This window comes from Kogia breviceps, chromosome 15 (assembly GCF_026419965.1).
Source record: "Kogia breviceps isolate mKogBre1 chromosome 15, mKogBre1 haplotype 1, whole genome shotgun sequence".
NCBI classification, from domain to species: domain Eukaryota; kingdom Metazoa; phylum Chordata; class Mammalia; order Artiodactyla; family Physeteridae; genus Kogia; species Kogia breviceps.
In genome coordinates, this window is record NC_081324.1 from 79,193,634 (window position 1) to 79,212,299 (window position 18,666).

General features: G+C 35.7%; 1 protein-coding gene across 2 annotated transcripts in view; it reads right to left on the reverse strand.

Moving 5' to 3' along the window:
• The window catches only part of TAOK3 (TAO kinase 3), a 182,772-nt gene that overhangs the window by 44,935 nt on the left and 119,171 nt on the right, over positions 1–18,666 (reverse strand). For both annotated transcript variants that reach the window (XM_059041075.2, XM_067015109.1), the window contains exons 9-11: positions 17,977–18,068; positions 7,066–7,159; positions 5,915–5,996 (exon numbers count right to left, since the gene is read on the reverse strand). In XM_059041075.2, coding sequence (XP_058897058.1) covers positions 5,915–5,996; positions 7,066–7,159; positions 17,977–18,068 — 268 coding nt within the window. The remainder of the gene's footprint in view (positions 1–5,914; positions 5,997–7,065; positions 7,160–17,976; positions 18,069–18,666) is intronic.

Here is an 18,666-nt window from a genome sequence, read left to right on the forward strand (position 1 = left end):
TGTTTTCTATTTCTGTGGTCATATATAGTGTATGCTTGAAAATATGGCAGCTATTCCATATATCCAGAAGTCAGAATTCTGGCAACTTTATCTTCTCTTTACAGAGCTGTATAACCAGAAATAAGGGAAAAGGGTCTCTGAGAAGTAAAAATATCTGCCCCAAAGTCCTTAAGTTTTTCTTGGTATAAAAGGGCTTCACTTTCAATATTATCAACGATCTTTAAGATATATTCTGGTTTCCTGGTTTCTCAGTCTACAGCAGTTTAGAAAGAGGGAACAAAAGTGGGAGAATAAAGGACTGAGAACTGTTAGAGGGTTACTTGTTGCCGAAAGAAGAGTCCTTTGAAAGTTCTCTGACTGCCTGACAGTAGAGAGAGGGAAATTCCATGATTAACACACCAACCAACCAACCAAATAAGAATGAACCAAGGTTTGTGGGCTAGTTTGCAAAGGGGCAAATGCTCTTCATACAGTCCTTTTATACTACAAGATTTCATGAAATGCTATTGTTTCTGATCCATCAAGAAGTGAAATATTCATTACGCTTTCTTCAAGAAGGCAGAGAAGCACATCATATATTTTGACAAGATTACCACAGAAAATGATCAAAAGTAGGAGGGAATTTTGTTTTTTAAAGGAAAAGTTTCAGTTATGTGGAAAATTAATGTGAAATTATAATTTGAAGATATTGGGAAAATGAGATGTAATGTGGTAACCTTAGATGATGGAATAGATTTAATTTCTTTATAAGTTAAACAGATATAAAAGAGAAGCAGGACCACTGTGAGAAAAAAATCTGTATGTCTTGTGGTTCTTCACCCTGACTTTGCTGTCCGGGGAACTGCGGCTTTTCCTCCTGTTTTTATAAAATATCTCTTCCTCTGCAAAGAGTCCTTTCTGAAAATGAAACACCATTCCCAGAAGGAAGTGTAGCCTGCATATTTCAAGAGGAGAACGAAAGGGAGAAAGTAAATTATTTTGCTACTCCAGTGCTTGCAATTAGATAAGAGCAAATCAAGTTTTATTATTTTTTATTTTTTTTGCAGTACACGGGCCTCTCACTGTTGTGGCCTCTCTCCTGTTGTGGAGCACAGGCTCCCGACGCGCAGGCTCAGCCGCCATGGCTCACGAGCCCAGCCGCTCCGCGGCATGTGGGATCTTCCTGGACCGGGGCACGAACCCGTATCCCCTGCATCAGCAGGCGGACTCTCAACCACTGCGCCACCAGGGAAGGGAAGCCCAACCCAGGTTTCTTTACCCGGGGGTTTGTTTTCCGGTGTTCTACCACTTATTTGACCATATCATTTGTTGTGACAGACACTGTGGCCCATTTATCCTCCATTCCAACCTCTTTTCCTCACCTTCCTTTCTTGTAAGCAGTAGAAAGTAAAAGAGTTGGACTCCACCCTTCTTTGCAGTTAATAGCGTGACCAATAGTTCTGGCCAATGAGATATAGGCAGAAGCCCCAGAGGAAGGCTTTTTTTTCCAGAATAAAAAGCAAGACACTAGAAAAGAAGGCGTTTGTTTTGCTCTTTGCCCTGCTTTTCTCTCGCCAGGAATAAAACTGAGTCCTGGAGATAGGGAGCCATTTTGTGACCAAGAAGACAAAAGCCACATACTAAGGATGGTGAAGTAGGGAGATAGGAGGAGCTGTTGAGCTGCTTACATCACTGGACTGCTTTCCCAATGTCCTGGACTTCTTATTGCGTGAGGTAATTAAACCCTTACTTGTTTAAGTATTTTGAAACTGATATACTCAACGTCTTAAAAACATCTCACTGCCTCCATTGTAAAGTCTGACCCTTCACAGGGGGTTCCTGTTTGAATTTCTAGGTTCCAATCTAGTCACTCCTACTCCTCCTTCCAACCCAATGCATCGTACGTCTAAACCATTCTTGCCTCGTACCATGCATTTCACACCTGCATGTCTTTGCTCTCGTTCTCTCTGCCTGCAATCCCATCTCCTCACTGTTCTCTAAACCCATACAGTTAAAAGGTTCTCAGATCATTTTCAAAGAATGCTTTCTTTGTTCTTGGAAATATGTTTACTTTGAACATTTAAATAATAGAGAAATGCATAAAAGAAAGTCAATCACTCAAAATTCCACCATCCAAAAATAAATATTAAGTCATGAAATAACATTTTAGACACCCTCCCTCTCTCTCTCTTACTCTCTCAGAATGATGGATACCCAGAAATAATTTTACATGAGAAACTTATTACACATGGTAATTTAAAGAATAATCTATTAAATTAAGGTGTATTTGAGTTTAATAGAATTAGAAGCATCTGAAGTAAAATAATTGCTTAACATTAGTTATAATTTCTTCACCAAGTTACCAGTTCCTAAAGGGTCCTCTAAAGTTAGGGGAAGAAAAAAAAAAAAAGATTATGAAAAGCTTTAAGACATAAGAGTTACTTAAAAAAGACTTTCAATTTAAGAATTTATTGACCACCTGCCCTGAAAAGCAGGAAAATTAGTACATTTACATTTCTTTCTTACCCCTACTTTTTTCTAGTTACGTTATTATTTTTACATTTTCAATTTTTACACTGTCAATGTTTGTAAGTTTAACATTCTGCTTTTTGACCACAGCAATGATTTTACTGTAGTTCTCTATTTAAATTAATCCTACGTGAAGGTGACATTTTAACATCACGAAGAAAATGTGACGAAAAGATGGATTATTTAAAAGTATTTGGGAACAGCAAGATAGCCAACTGGAGGGAAAAAAAAAGTTGAATTCCTTATAACAAATTTCTGCATGACCTCTCCAAAAAAGCCCAGAATAAAGAATATCAAAAGAGAAATAAGAAGAAAATATTTGCAAGATCTACTACAAATTAATAAGGGAAAAACCCCAACAACCCAACAGACAAATGGGCAAAGATCGTAGAGTTCATAGAAAAGGAAATAGAAATGGCTTGTCAACATATGAAAGACACTCAGTCTAATTCACAATGAGAAACACAAACTAAAATGACAGTGAGAAAAGTTTTTCACTGATCTGACTAGAAGCTCAAAAAGTTTTGGTACTCATACTTTGTTAATGGACCATAAATTGGGGCATCCTCTTTGGTGGAAAATTGGCAATATTTATTTAAATTTAAAAATCCACATTCCCTTTGATTAGCAATTCCACTTCTAAGAACTTATTCTTTGGATATCTGTATATACAGGTAAAAAATGACACATGTGTAAGGATATTCATTCCAGCACAGTTTGTCATAGCAAAAGACTGCAAACACCATAAGTGAGTTGGTTATAAAATCTACAGTCCATTTGAGTATATAATGGAATTAGAGAGGATGAGATAGTTCTTCATGTAGTAATATGGAACAATACTCAAAACACACTATAAAGTTAAAAAAAAATCCAGCATTTATAGTTTGCTACCACTGGTGCAAAAATAAAAAAGAATATTTACTTCCATATATGTAGAATATCTCTAGAAGGACATGTACAAAATTAATGACACTGGTTGCTAACTCTAGAGAAGGGCCTGGAAGGGGAAGATTTACTTTTCATTCTCTCCCTTTTACTATTTTTTTTATCTTCTAAAATGTGTACTGTGTATCCAAAATGAAGAATGTAGTCTCTTTATGATGCTAAAAAAATAAATAGTAAATAAATAAGTAATAAATAAATAAATAAATACCAGAGAGCAAACTTAAATTTAATGTTCACCACCAGTCCTTTTACAAATTTCCCCAGTTCCTAATTCACTCCTTCTTCCTTCTTCCCTCCGTCCCTTTCTCTTTCTGTCTTGCTCTTTGTTTCATCAATAGATTGGCTGGATTTTGTTACTGAGTAAATAAGAAGCTTTTAAGAGAAGAAAGGCTTGAAAATGTCAGCTGCCTTTATAAATTGAAGAGCACCTTAGCTGGGTCACAAATCCTTGGTTTACATTTTCTTTTCCTTAGAACTTTGTAAATTTCTACTCTTTATCCCAGTCCTTGCTTTATTTTTCTGACATTATATCAAATCATTTGTTTGTTTTCTTACTCCTTCATTAGAATATAAGTTCCAGGAGGGCAGGAACTATCTTTTTCTTTGTATCACTGTATGATTTTCAGAGCTTAGAACAGTGCTTGGCACACAGTAGACAATCAGTAAACATTGTTGACTAAATGGTAGGCTCAATTGATTTGGCCCACCAAATAAAGAGTAAATCAAATCAAATAACGATCCAAACATTTATTTCCAAAAAAGTTTTCTTCAGGTATATCTTTAAATATCTTCTGTTCCATGTGTTTTGCTTTCTTCTTTTGGAATAATAGGTTAGAATATATATCTCCTCTGTCTTCCACATGTGTCATGTTCTCCATAATCATCTTTTGAAAATTTTCTTTTGCATTTAATTTTATTTCCCTAAGACTATCTACCACTGGAAACACCCTAAATGGGTTGGTTTATTATATTAGTTCGTTGCTTATGGTATTATTTTAATCTATATTTATTTAAAAAATATACTTATTTGGCAGCGCTGGGTCTTTGTTGTGGCATGCGGGATCTCACATGGGATCTTCATTGCTGTGGGCGGGATCTTTTGGTGTGGCATGCAGGTTCTTAGCTGCAGCATGCAAGATCTAGTTCCCTGACCAGGGATCAAACTTGGACAGCCTGCACTGGGAATGCAAAGTCTTAACCACTGGACTACCAGGGAAGTCCCTTAATCTATATTAAAATTTTTCTCTTTCATTTCTTTCTTTACCTCTGCCCATTTGTTTTTTATATCCTTTTGTTGTCTGTTGCCCTAAAATATCATCTTTGAATGCTTGTAGTATCTCTTCTTTGAGGTTTTTTTTTCTCCTTAATTTATAGCCCAAATTTATCATTTTTTTCTCTTTATGGCAGTGCTGTTTGTATCCTGCTTTTTAAATCTTTGTCTACTTCAAAGTAATAAACATATTATCTGTGTTTCTGGTGTTCTGTTGTCTGTAGTACATGTCTACAACATGTGATGGCTCTACACCAAAAGAGAATAAGGTAGAGTCCATTGTCTTGTTGCTTCTGTCACCATTGTATTGTTGTGGCCTGTTACTCGCAAGAAGAAAAAACTTACTTCTGGGTAGAAAAACTAGTCAGCTTCAGACCTACTTCTTCAGCAACACTCAAAGCCAGAAAATAATAGAATAAGAGTTCTGAGAAAAAGAAAATGTAAACCAAGAATCTATGACTTAGCCAAGGTGCAATTATAAATGCAGCTGACATTTTTAACCTTCACAAATTTAGGCAATACAATCCTGAGTTTTTCTTAAAACAAAGAAACAAACAAAAAAGTGCTGAAAAACACATACGCAGAAAAGATTAAAGTAACTTGGACTATTCTGTGGCCAATAAAAGATACTTATATTGTAAAATACTCCCACATACTTCACTGATGTTAATGGAACACACTGCCTATGTATATAAGGCCTATAATAAAATGTTACATGAAAAGAGATGCTCAAAAATGCTATGTTTAAATCAGATGAATGCAGTTAACATGTGTGATGCAATGCTATGCAAATGTCTATTTTACATGTTTATCACATATCTTCATTGCCTGATGATTTGACAACAACCTAACTGAAATCCCAGAGTTGGTATTTGAAGCATTGGCAGTCTCAGTCCTGAAAACATTGCATTAAAGTTCATGCAGATATCAGTCACAGGAACATCACAATGATGACCAAAGCAAGGAGAAATATTCTTTGTCACAAGGCAAAAAGAAGGGGGGGAAAAACTTTCTGTGGGGAACATATAGCACATATCTTGCCACTTCTATGCCTAGCTACTATCTCTGGATAAATGACAAGGCAGTATGTTCTAATCCAGTTTGTCATGAGCTGCCATGGGAATGATTTACTATATTCCACTACAACATGACTTTAAATCCCCCTCCTCAAATATAAACTTGAAAAATTACCCGTAATAGTTCCACTGATGTTGGCCTTTCCTGAGGCATTTTCTGCAAGCAGTAATCAACAAATCTCCTAAAGGAGTCTGTCCTGTGTGTGCAAATACATTGAAAGAAAATAAAATCAGGGTCTGTAGAACATACTGATCACTTTAAATAATTTTCATCCAGGGGAAATTTTATTTTAGGAGATTTTTATTAAAATACTTTGGAATGTCAGAAGAACTGAACCATTTTCAAGTTAAAATACTTTAGAATGTCAGGAGAACTGAACCATTTTCAAGTTTAAGGTATCTAAAATTATTCTTTTGGATAATGAATGTGGACAGCTTCAAGTTAGTCAACATATACACATACCTTATTATATAGGCAAGGTCAAATCGTTGTATCATAGAATGAAAAATACTATATTTATATACAACTGTTTTATATACATTTTTCTCTCCAAAGATAACAACTCTCGTAAGTCTTAAGCCTATGTTCTTCATGACCAATTGGTAACTCTTCCATCACCCACAACCTATAACCAGGTAGTGAAACTTGAAGCATAAGGGACAGAGAACCTAGGAATATGCTTTCTGGATGAAAACACTTTCTCTCTTGAAAATTCCATTTTGTCTACTCTTCTTTGACATTGGCCTTTTTCTATAACTCTGTGACCCCAATAGTTAGCAAAATGTCATAATTTTCAGCAAGGAACAATATATCTTCTGAATAGATAGTATATGTTCTGTCTCAACACATTTAAATATACATATAGTAAAGAAACAAAATGACAACTAGAAAAATAATGACATCAGAGAGGATACTTTATCCTTGCTGGGAAGTGATAAGACTGAGGTGATGGATACAAAACCATCATGACTTAAGAGACTAGACTGGTTAGGAAGGTAGCAGGGCATGTACCTGGTAGAATTTCAATTCCTACACACATTAAGAACACAGTAGAAGCCATAGTGAAGGTAGAAATATAGTGTATGTGTGTGTGTGTGTGTGTGTGTAGAAAGTTCAGGCTTATAAAGCATCAGTGTCAGTTATCACAACATACAATGAAGGAATGAAATGCTTCCTAGGTCAGATATTTAAAGTGTAATTTAATGAAAGTGCCAAATACATATGGTGATTTCTCTTAGAAATTTAAAGCAACAGCTCAGTCTTACCATTCCTTAGACTGTAATGTGGGGGAGTCGTTCTGGGCAATGTGATATAAGGCACTCATTGCATTCATGTTGAAAAGAGGGGGCTTCCGTTCCGCTGAAAGAAAAGAAACACGATAAAGCAGTTCTTGAAAGGCATCAGGCAGATAGAGAAATAAGGAACTATGAGCAAAGCTTTCCTACTAAATCAATAGCTCGTTATTATCCTCATGCCACATAATCCACTTATTTTAATCTCTAAGGTCGCTCAGGAGAGCCATTCAGAAGAAGCTGCTGGTCATCTTGAAGTATACTGGAAAAACTCCTAACAGAACCTACTTCAAGAGAATAAAAAATTTTTTCTTATTTTTCACATGTATCTTCAAAAGGCTGGACTCAGTTTTCTCACAATAGATATGAACATCTTCGTGTGTGTGTGTGTGTTTTAGTTGAAATAAAAAATATGTATTCATTGAAAAAAAATCAGAAAGCAGAGAAGCAGAATGAAAAAAAGGGATAATTATGGAATGGAACATTTTAAATGTCACTAACACAGTATGGGAGATAAAGTAATTCAATTCAATAAACACCATTTGAAGGCACACCCAGGCCAATGAACTGGTACAAGTTGGGGTAGAGGGTAAAAAGGAGGTAGGAAAAGGAGGATAAATGGCTTTGTCCACCCCCTTCTAAGGAGAAACTCAGTGAATCAGATACTTCTTAGTAGAAGATTTACTCCATCCCAGCCCACCATGATCTCATGTTTGGAATTTCTATTGCTGTCTTTTAGTAGACTGCCCACTTGGCATGTGCTCTCCTATTGCATTTATATAAACATACAAATCTTTTCTCTCAAAAGAAATCATGAGCTCTAAGAGCAAGACCTTATATCCCTAATACTCTTATTCTTTTATTTATTCTCTGGCATATGTAATAAGATATTATTCAAATATTAGGTGCTCCATTTGTTGACCAAAGGAAAGAAACAAGGTTCTAGTTCTGAGTACAGTTTATTTTATGCTATTTAGTAGTTATTATGTCACAGAAGATAAGTCACTATCTCATTCTACCATGTTTATCCTAATGGATTCTTTATATAGTATCACTTTAAAATTCATAATCTGATCTCAGGTTTCATCAGAGCACCTTGGTTTTTAAGTAAAGATTCTCCTCTTAACCACTTTTAAAAAGGTGACTTCAGCTTATTCTATGCAATTCTAAGAAACATAACAAGAACTAAGGGCAGGGAACAAAAAGTAACAGGGAAGACACTTTTACTCATAGAAGGAAGAACTTGTGAAAAGGCAGAGTGCTAAAGCAAAGCAAAACCAAAAACCATCCCAAAACCCACAATGAATAATGCTGAGAACAGTGAACTTTAAGCTATTAGCAGAGTTCCAGCAGAAGGCAACTATACTTATTTATCAGTGATACTCTGGTGGGGCCCCTTATAGTCCTGACTAAATGATCTCTGATACTTTTGAAATGTGACAGTCTCTGATTCCACAAATATTGTTTATTAACTTCTCAACAGGATACTTTACACTCACCAAATGGATACCACTATTATAGGGACATGAACTGTTTACAAGTAGAAATGTGAAAGCTGCAGTGAGGACAAAGGGATTTTACACCTGTTTCAAATGTAGAAGATAAAAAAAAAGGCTCAGGTTTATTTTATTGATCAGGAGGTAGATTCTAGAAAGTTTCTAGAGCATGGCCTTCTGACAACTTCATATACTGGAACCATGTGGAAGTAGGAACTCATCATGTTACCATCAATGCATTCCCATGATTTTTAGGACAAAGTCTAGATCTTTAAACATAGTTTCCTGGTCTTTCCTAACATGACCCTGGCTACCTCCAGCACTTCATTCTGAGAATCAATGTTTCCCCCCTCTTCTCATGCATCTGTTGCTTCACTGAAAGAACCAAGCTCAGAGCCTTTCACACATGTTGCTTTCTCTGTCTGGACTCCCCTATCACTTTTGCTGCCTAAACTTTACCTGGTTAATTCTTCCCAATCCTTCAGGTTTCACCTTAAATATAGTGGCATTTCTGCATTAATTTAATAAATATTTATTCAAGGCTTATTATATGCATACAATCATTTCCTCAGGGAAGCCTTCTCTGACCTCTCAAGACTAGGTGTCCCATTAGATTCTGTCACTGCAAATTATATTTTAGCTTTCTACCACCTATCACAACCATAACTAATTATTTACGTAATTCTTTACTTAATGTATGTTCTGTTTGCCAAACTTCATGAGGAACAATGTCTACTATGCTCATCTTTGCATTCCCACTGCTGAGCACAGCACCTGGTATATATTTTGGGTGGCCCCAAAATACCTATTAGATAAGTAAATGAAGGTAAGGCAAATTAAGGCAAAGAAGAAAATCTGTCAACAAACAAAGAATCTTTGTGCAGCAAGAAGTCACAAAAATGACTGAGGAATGACTAAGTCTTGGGGCTTACATCAAGATACTATGTGATGGCTTCATTCACTATTAGAAGGATAGGAACCCTCCCATTCATTGGCAAAAAGTATACAATTCGAGCTGCTTAGAAGAACACAAAGTTGCACAGGAGAAACAGCAGGGAAGGGGAGCTAGAGAAAGAAGAAAATAGAAATTTAGAAAGGGGAGGATGAAGGAACAAAAACAACAACAAAACCCAATTCAACAGTAATAAGAAAGGCAGTAGCGGATTTGGAGCAGGAACGTGAGGTCTGTGAGTGGCAGATACTCTGTTGTGAAGAAGACAGGAAGGCAGCCAGCCACACTATGGGTGGAATAGCTCTAGTAGAGAATCACATGAAAAAAGGCATTCCAAACATAGTACACAGCTCTACGGTCTGAAAAGCATTTGCTAAATATCAGTTTCAGGTGGCCTCACCTATCTTCAAGTCCTTTGCTAGATGTACTACATAAATCTTCTGAGCCATAGTGACAGGGTTCATTGCTAAGTCAGCATACTATGGAGCAAGGGTTGGGAAACTATGGCCCGTGGGCCAAATTCACCTAGAAGCTTGTTTTTTTAAAGTTTTATTGGAACACAGCCATGTCCATTCATTAATGTGTCGTCTATGGCTGCTTTCATGCTACAACAGCAGGGTTGAGTAGTCATGACAGAGATTATATGACTTAAAAGGATTAAAGCACTTATTATCTGGTCCTTAGCTGAAAGCTTGTCGGCCTTTACTGTAGAATATAATAGTCTGCATAGAAGCTTCTAGATAAGCAACAGAACAGGAACCAGAAGTGCTTTGAAGCTACCTTGTGATATGTAAGCCATTTTACCTCCAAAGAAAGGAAAAAAGGTGAAAGCATAAAAAAGCTGAATTAACTAAATTAAAAGAAAAAAACCAGTGATTTACTTAATTTAAAAATAATGATCAAGTTTTTCTGAATGCTCCATGTATGTTTTATGAGATCAAGGTTCAGAGAAGCCTTTGGACACTGCTCTGCTTGGCGAAGCTCATGCTAAATTAGAGCACCTAGACTGAGCTTTATTTTCATAAAGAAGATCAGAGAGTACCCCATCTTTGGATAAACACTTCATGAAAAGGCAGATTTCTTATAAACAAATATGGTTGACAACCGTAATAATAATAGTAATAATTGCTACCACTTACTGAGTTCCTATTACATGTCAGGCATTCATTTTAGGTATGTTACATATGGTATGTTATTCATAATTCTCACAACAGCTTGGCAAAATAAGCATTATTACTTCAATTTCCCAACAGAAGGAACTGGGGTAAGCTAGTCTAAATAATGAAACGAAGCCACACAGTAAGTGGCTAAATTGGGATTTCAACCCTGTCCTATAAGACTCCAAGACTTGTCTTTTCACTAGACCTCAGTGCCTCTTCAATTATTCTGTGCATTTTATAATAGATAGTACTGGTATTTCAATATGAAAAAAAAAAAAGGAAGAAGAAGCTTTATAAGACTAAGTATACCCCTGTCCTCTCAACAGCCATCACAACATTCATTAACACCAACAGTGAGTGGCAATAATGAGGAAGAAGAAAATTCCAGGCAGAGAAATTATGAAACAACATTTATGTTCTGTATGTTTTTTTCTTTTTTTCCCTTGGAAAATGCATTTCTGAACAGTCAATTCCCTGTCAATGCTGATGAACCATTTGCCAGCGTCTACCATGGTCTGTGCTGGTGAACTAAGGGTCTACAGCTTAAACAGAAGAGTGTCAGAGTAACTTCTCTTGAAATAGTCTCAAAAAATAAAATATCTGGTGACTGGACAATTTCAATGTCCAAGAAGCTTCCAAGGATGCATGAATTTACCTAGGTTTTTCAGTGGGATATCAATTTATCAAAAGATAATTTATAAAGCAGGTTTAACTACTTAGGGACCTTCGAGTTTGATCCAGGAAAGAGAGAGGGTGCCAGCAGTATTATCATCTTCCTGCTTTCTGATGACACCTCAGTGATTCAATGTACAGATTAGGGGATTTTAAAAAAATATACACTGTTATAACATATATATGGAATCTAAAAAAAAAAAAAAAGGTTCTGAAGAACCTAGGGGCAGGACAGGATAGAGATGCAGATGTAGAGAATGGACTTGAGGACATGGGGAAGGGGAAGGGGAAGGGTAAACTGGGATGAAGTGAGAGAGTGGCATTGACATATATACACTACTAAATGTAAAACAGATAGCTAGTGGGAAGCAGCCGCATAGCCCAGGGAGATCAGCTCGGTGCTCTGTGTCCACCTAGAGGGGTGGGATAGGGGGGTGCGAGGGAGACGCAAGAGGGAGGGGATATGGGGATATACGTATGCGTATAGCTGATTCACTTTGTTATACAGCAGAAACTAACACACCATTGTAAAGCAATTATACTCCAATAAAGATGTTTAAAAAATATATATACACTGCTATAGAAGAGGTATCATACGGAAAGGGGACAACACATTATTCAGGCACTATCTACAACTTTCACTGTAATTTCAACATTAAAAGTAAAATTTAAAGTATACTGTCTGTACCTGGAATTTCATTAAACCTGAAACATACAGAAAACTTAGAAAAATCATTGCTTAGGTTTATATATGCAGCAGTTTAATCATCTTTCATGTAAAAAAAAATCCTTTTTTAATGTGTCCATTAACAAGATTAAGGCCAAGGAAATAGAGATGTACAGTAAAGCTGTCAAAGAGGTACTTGTATGGTTTATTACATTACAAGTATAATAAAGTTTGAATAACTGCTGAGAATTTAAATGTCCTTGGTAACAATTTTATTTTATGAATATTAACTGAGCATGTACTACCATCTTTCTCTAAATCTAAGATGTCATTGACGATAAGATGCAACGCAATTTAAGATGTACCACTATTTTATGTATAACTTAGAACAAAATGCTGCCAATTATAATCATAAAATGCTGTTGCCTGTAAAATACCTCCCAGTTTAAAGAGATGTTAAAATGTAAATGAAAAATTTGATGAGATATGATATATACTAGGATTATGCTGATGATGCCTAACATTTACTGAACACATACTATATACCAGATATAATAATAAGCACTTTAAGTCCACATTTTCATTTAATCTAGACAATCCCCATAAGGTAGGGGATCTTATTATGCAAATTTCATAGACAGTTAAAATAACTTGACCAAAGTCATACAACTAAAAAATGGCAGAGCTGGAATTAGAACTCAAATTTATCTTACTATAGAGTCTGTGCTCTTAGGCATAATTTAATACTACCATCTATCAATTTGAAGGACTAGCTGTTGTGGAGGATAAGACAATTTGGGAGAAGGCTACTCTGTTCTTTGATTCAGTAAATCATTTTATAAAAGGCAATCAAAGTTAGGCTGATATAGAGAGCATGTTGTTATATATATTTCAATTCCTTTTTATAAAATGATAAAATCAGAAATTAAGCACATTTCCTCTCCTGCCTCAAGAGAGGAAATACTAAGGTACCTCCTGGGATCTGCACCTATTTTGCCAATGTCGACTGCTGTTTGAAACTCGAGTCATTACTACATCTACATAGTACAAAAACTGATGTGATGACAATCCTGAATCATCATAAAAGGGTGTGTGTTGTTTGCTGTATTTAATTCGGTTGGAAAGGGCAGAATCCATGTTATATTTTAGAAAGATTTTGGTAAGAAAAAAACTTGCTGAAACAATGGGTGGGCACTAATTAGTTGTAAGGTTCAACTTGGGGGACATCCCTTTAAAGTGTTGTAACTGAGGAGTTGCTATTATAGTTGCAGTGTTGCAAGTAAAATTTTGGTTCACTTTAGAATATAAATGACAAAAATAGGAATAATCCTACATATGAATGCAATCAGCTGTTTTGAGCACTGATACATGCCAAGCACTATGTTAAACACTTTACATATGTTATCTCATTGAAGTCCGACATTACCTATGATATATGTATTGTTATTTTCATTTAGATGAGAAAATTGAGGCTTAGGGAAGTTTAGAAAATTGTCCAAGGTCTCATCGTCAGAATCAACATGTTATACAACCCCAGAAGGTGTCATTCACATCCTAGACTATGAGAATGCCTGCTGGTGTTATGTGCAGCCACACATAACTGTCCTGCCAGCTAAGTGCTGATAAAGCCAAGATTCAAATCCAGGGTGTCTAATTGCTAACTCCATGCTACACAGAGAATAGTTTTTTTTCAAACCAAAGGAATGTACATTTATTTCTAATTTTAAGAAAGTTAAATTATTTGATATTTGAAATACATAAAAATTTGCATAGTATTATAACAGGCACCTACTGCTTATATTTAACATTATTTTGTCATATTTGTTTCAGATATTTTCCACTAAAAAAAAGTAAGATGTAACTATTCCTCTTCTGGCCTCCAGAGGTTACTATTCTGAGATGGTATCTCTTACATTTATGCTGTTTTATTAGTATATATATGCTCATAAATAATATATAAAATTGTTTATAAAGCTTTCATAATTGGCATCGTACTGTACCTAAACTCCTGTGACTTTGTTCATTAACTATTCAATGTTATGATTTGAGATTTATCCATGATGATACATGTAGATAGATCCAGCTCATCGTAAGAATTTGGTTGTTTCCACCATTTCTTGCTTCTACAAACAAGGCTACAGCCTCACACATTTTCCAGTGTACGTGCAAAAAATTTCTGAAGTGTATACTTAGAAGTGAAATGTTGAGTCACTGACACTCCTCATCATCCTTACCAGATGTTGCTTGCCCTCCAAAGTGGTTATACCAATTTACATTCCTATTACCAGATGCTGCCAACTTGCCCTCCAAAATGTTTATACCAATTTACATTCTTATCAATAGTGTATGAGGGCTTCCCTTGTGGCACAGTGGTTGAGAGTCTGCCTGCCAATGCAGGTGACACAGGTTTGAGCCCTGGTCCGGGAGGATCCCACATGCCGCGGAGTGGCTGGGCCCATGCGCCACAGCTGCTGAGCTTCTGCTCTGCAGCCCGCGGGCTGCAACTACTGAAGCCCGTGCACCTGGAGCCTGTGCTCTGCAATGGGAGAGGCTGCTGCAATGGGAGGCCCGCACACCGCAGCAAGGGGTGGCCCCCGCTTGCCGCGACTGGAGGAGGCCTGCGTGCAGCAACGAAGACCCAACACAGCCAAAAATAAAAATAAAATAAAATAAAATAAATTAAAAAAATAGTGTATGAGAGTTCCTGTTTCTTTAGCAGCTTCTCCAAATTTATTAACCTTCGACTTTAAAAATTTTTTACCAGTCTGATGTGCAATAGTTTTTTTGTGCTCCAGACGCGCAGGCTCAGCGGCCGTGGCTCACGGGCCCAGCCGCTCTGCGGCATGTGGGATCTTCCCGGACCAGGGCACGAACCCGTGTCCCCTGCATCGGCAGGCGGACTCTCAACCACTGCGCCACCAGGGAAGCCCTGATGTGCAATAGTTTTAACTTGCATTTCCTTGATTACTAATGATGCAGAGTATCTTCTGATGTTTGCTGTCCATTTCGTTTTTCTTTTCAATGTTAATTGCTTGATCATATTCATGCCCATTTTTCTACTGTTTATCTTTTTCTTTCTGGTAAAGAAATTGTGAAAGTTCTTTATAAATTCTGGGCCAATACTCTGTTGGGTAGATATGTTTCAACTACTTTCTATCAATCTACGCTTACCTTTTAATTTTTGTGTTTTATATAGCTTTATATTTTAAAGTACTAAAAGTTATCATATTTGCCATTATTTTAAAAATATTGTTTAGAAAAATTCTTCCCTAAACTCATAAAGGTATACTCCTAGAATAATATAATATTAATTATACTTACATAGTGCTTATTACATGCCAGGCCAGGTTTTAAGTATTTTATATTCATTAATTCTTTAATCTTCATTATAATAGCACTTACTTCATGGGATTGTTATCTCTATATTATAGGTAAGGAAACTGAGGCATAAAGGATCTTTTCCTAAAAGTTTTAAAATTTTACTTTTGAGTATTTAACTAAAATCTGGAATTTATTTTTGTGTATGGCATTTGCTAGAAATTTAATTTTGGCTTTTATCATATAACTAAAAAATTGTCTTATATTATTAATCAAAGAGGCCATCCTTTCACCACTGATCTTTAATGTCTTTTTTGTCTATTACCAAAATATGACTTATAGATGAGTCTGTTTCTAAGTATTCTAGTCTGTTCTATTGACCATACTGATTTATTATGGTTTGGATTGTGGTATAGTGACTCTTCTGTCCAAATTCTATTTCTTCAGAATTGTCTTGACTGGTTTTGGCCCTATGAATTTTAGGGCTACCTTGTCAAATTCTACAAAATATTTCTGGAAGTTTGTCACGAATCCTTTTTAAAGTATGTGAATATTTCTGCTGAGTGCCCCCCGAAATCAGTGTTAATAAGATGAATTTTTTCTGTATGAAACAGAATAACACAATATCAGAAACTAAAAAAGAAATCTACCACCTCAATATCCATTAATAGAGGACCAGTCAAATAAACTATGGTATATCCATATAATGGAATAACAATGCCAGTAAAAAATGAAAAAGTGTCTAAGTTACTAATATAAAACAGTGCTCCAAGATGGTATTAAGTGAAAAATCAAAGTATAGAACCAACTGTATATGTTAATTTAGGGATAAAAGGGAATATAGTAAACGTATATACATATTTCTAGAGTCATCCCTCAGTAACTGTGGGGGACTGGTTCCAGGACTGCCCCAGCCTGCCCCAGAATACAAAATTTGTGGATGCTTAATCCCTTATATAAAATGCCATAGTTTTTGCATATAACCTAATCATATCCTCCCATATAATCACCTCTAGATTACTTATAATACCTGATACAATGTAAATGCCATGTAAATAGTTTTAAATACAATGTAAATAGCTGCCCAAAGAATGGCAAATGCAAGTTTTGCTTTGTGGAACTTTCCAGAATTTATTTTTTCCTAAATATTTTCGATGTGCAGTTGGTTGAATCCATGGATATGGAAGCCGTGGATATGGAAGGTTATATATTATAAATACACACACACAATAAATAAATGCATATATACATATATATAATATATATAAAAAGATACATATTTGTAAAGAAACTCTGGAAGGATATACAAGAAATTAATAACAGAGGTTCCCTGTGTGTGTTCACAGGGGTGGGGAAGGAATTGTATGAATAGGGCCAGGGGTAGAAGAAATCCTTTCACTGCCTATCTTTTTATATTTTTTGATTTACAAAACACATGAATGTTACTTATTTTTAAAAATTAAGTAAATATTCTGTTTCCTCCTTGAACTGTTTTTTTTTCTTCACTAACATCTCTTTAGTATTAAAAAAAAAAGACAAATTGTGTATCTTTATCATATGTTTCTTTGTTGGAAGAGGTCAATGAAGCAACTGGAAATGCAATACAAACATATCCCAAGTCATCTCTGTAGGCCAAACATTTTAGGGAAAGAGAAAACTATACTCTGAGAATTTGGATAACAATATAGAAGAAATTAAACAAAAAAAACCCTATATTAAACAATATAGAAGAAATCAAACAAATTTAAAAGCTCGACAAAGAAATTTTTTAAATGGATTTTTAAAATCTAGACATATTTATATATATTTTAAATAAAAAATCTAAATAAAGGCACTGTTGTGCTGGAGCCAGCTCACACTAGCTTTGGAAGGTTAGCTGTGCATATCTTTCTCCAACTCTACATTTAGTGATTCAAACTGATAACGTGAAATTGGCTATGGTGGGGATACTTACACCACAGAATTTGGCAAATGCTACAAAATGCTTCCCCTCGCCCCCCAGGGGGGTCACTGGTTAAAATTACCAGTATACCACTGGATAACGGTAACTTTAGGTTATACTAAATTCAAAATATGCAACCAGAGGATTGAGATTCTGTGGTATGTTAGACAATTTTAGATAACTGCAACAATATTTGGAAGACAACTTTAAAGCTGGGGGTATCCCCTAATATGAAGTTTTCTCTGTGGTTGCTCTCTATATAGGTCAGTTTTGTTTTGTTTTTGTGGTACGCGGGCCTCTCACTGCTGTGGCCTCTCTCGTTGCGGAGCACAGGCTCCGGACGCACAGGCTCAGTGGCCATGGCTCACAGGCCTAGCCTCTCCGCGGCATGTGGGATCTTCCCGGATCGGGGCACAAACCCGTGTCCCCTGCATCGGCAGGCAGACTCTCAACCACTGTGCCACCAGGGAAGCCCCCAAACTCTTTTTCTTAACTTAATATAGCAGAGAAAAGCAATCTTATGATGTTATACCAAAGCATAGAAAAAAATATAGTAAATTCACATTGCCTAGCACATATATAACAGTTAACTCATTAAATAATCACTGGATAAATGAATTAACAATCATAATATGGAGTGATTCTCAAAAGTACAATGAAAACAACTCTTCACTCACCCATTTCAATACAAGTGATCCCAAGTGACCAAATATCAACTTTCCCATCATACTGTCCTTCATCCATAGCTAAGATCACCTCTGGAGCCATCCTGCCAAACATAATGTACAAAACTCAAGTTGCAAATTAACAACAAAATTCACCTGATAAAGTGATTCAATAAAATAGCTGTGTTGGGGCATATTCTAAGTTTTATCTGATAAAGTTATAATTTTCTTACACAAATAATTTGAAAAAACACTATTCAAAATATAAACAATACACTCAGTGATTTACATGAAACAATACTTTCCACAGATCATGGTTCCATCATTTACTATCCTTTGATCTTGGCTAAGTTACTTAACCTTTCTGTATATCAGTTTCCTCATCCATAATATGGAGAGAATTTTATTAGCTACCTCAGAGAGATTGGTAAAGGATTAATATGTATGAAACACTTAAATAAACTACTTTAAACAACATGAAGAATACTTTATGCAATTACATAAAGCAATATAATCAGATATTTCAAAGATGTTACAAGTTAAAAAACAAATAAACTGGCTATAATAATGGATATTATTTTGTTTGTCCATAATGGATTTTCATTAGGAGGGTAAGGGCCATACAGTTTAATATGCTTTGTTCTCTATTAGTGTATGTAAGTAGTTGCTTAACAGATGCTATCTGATGATAGTGGAAAAATA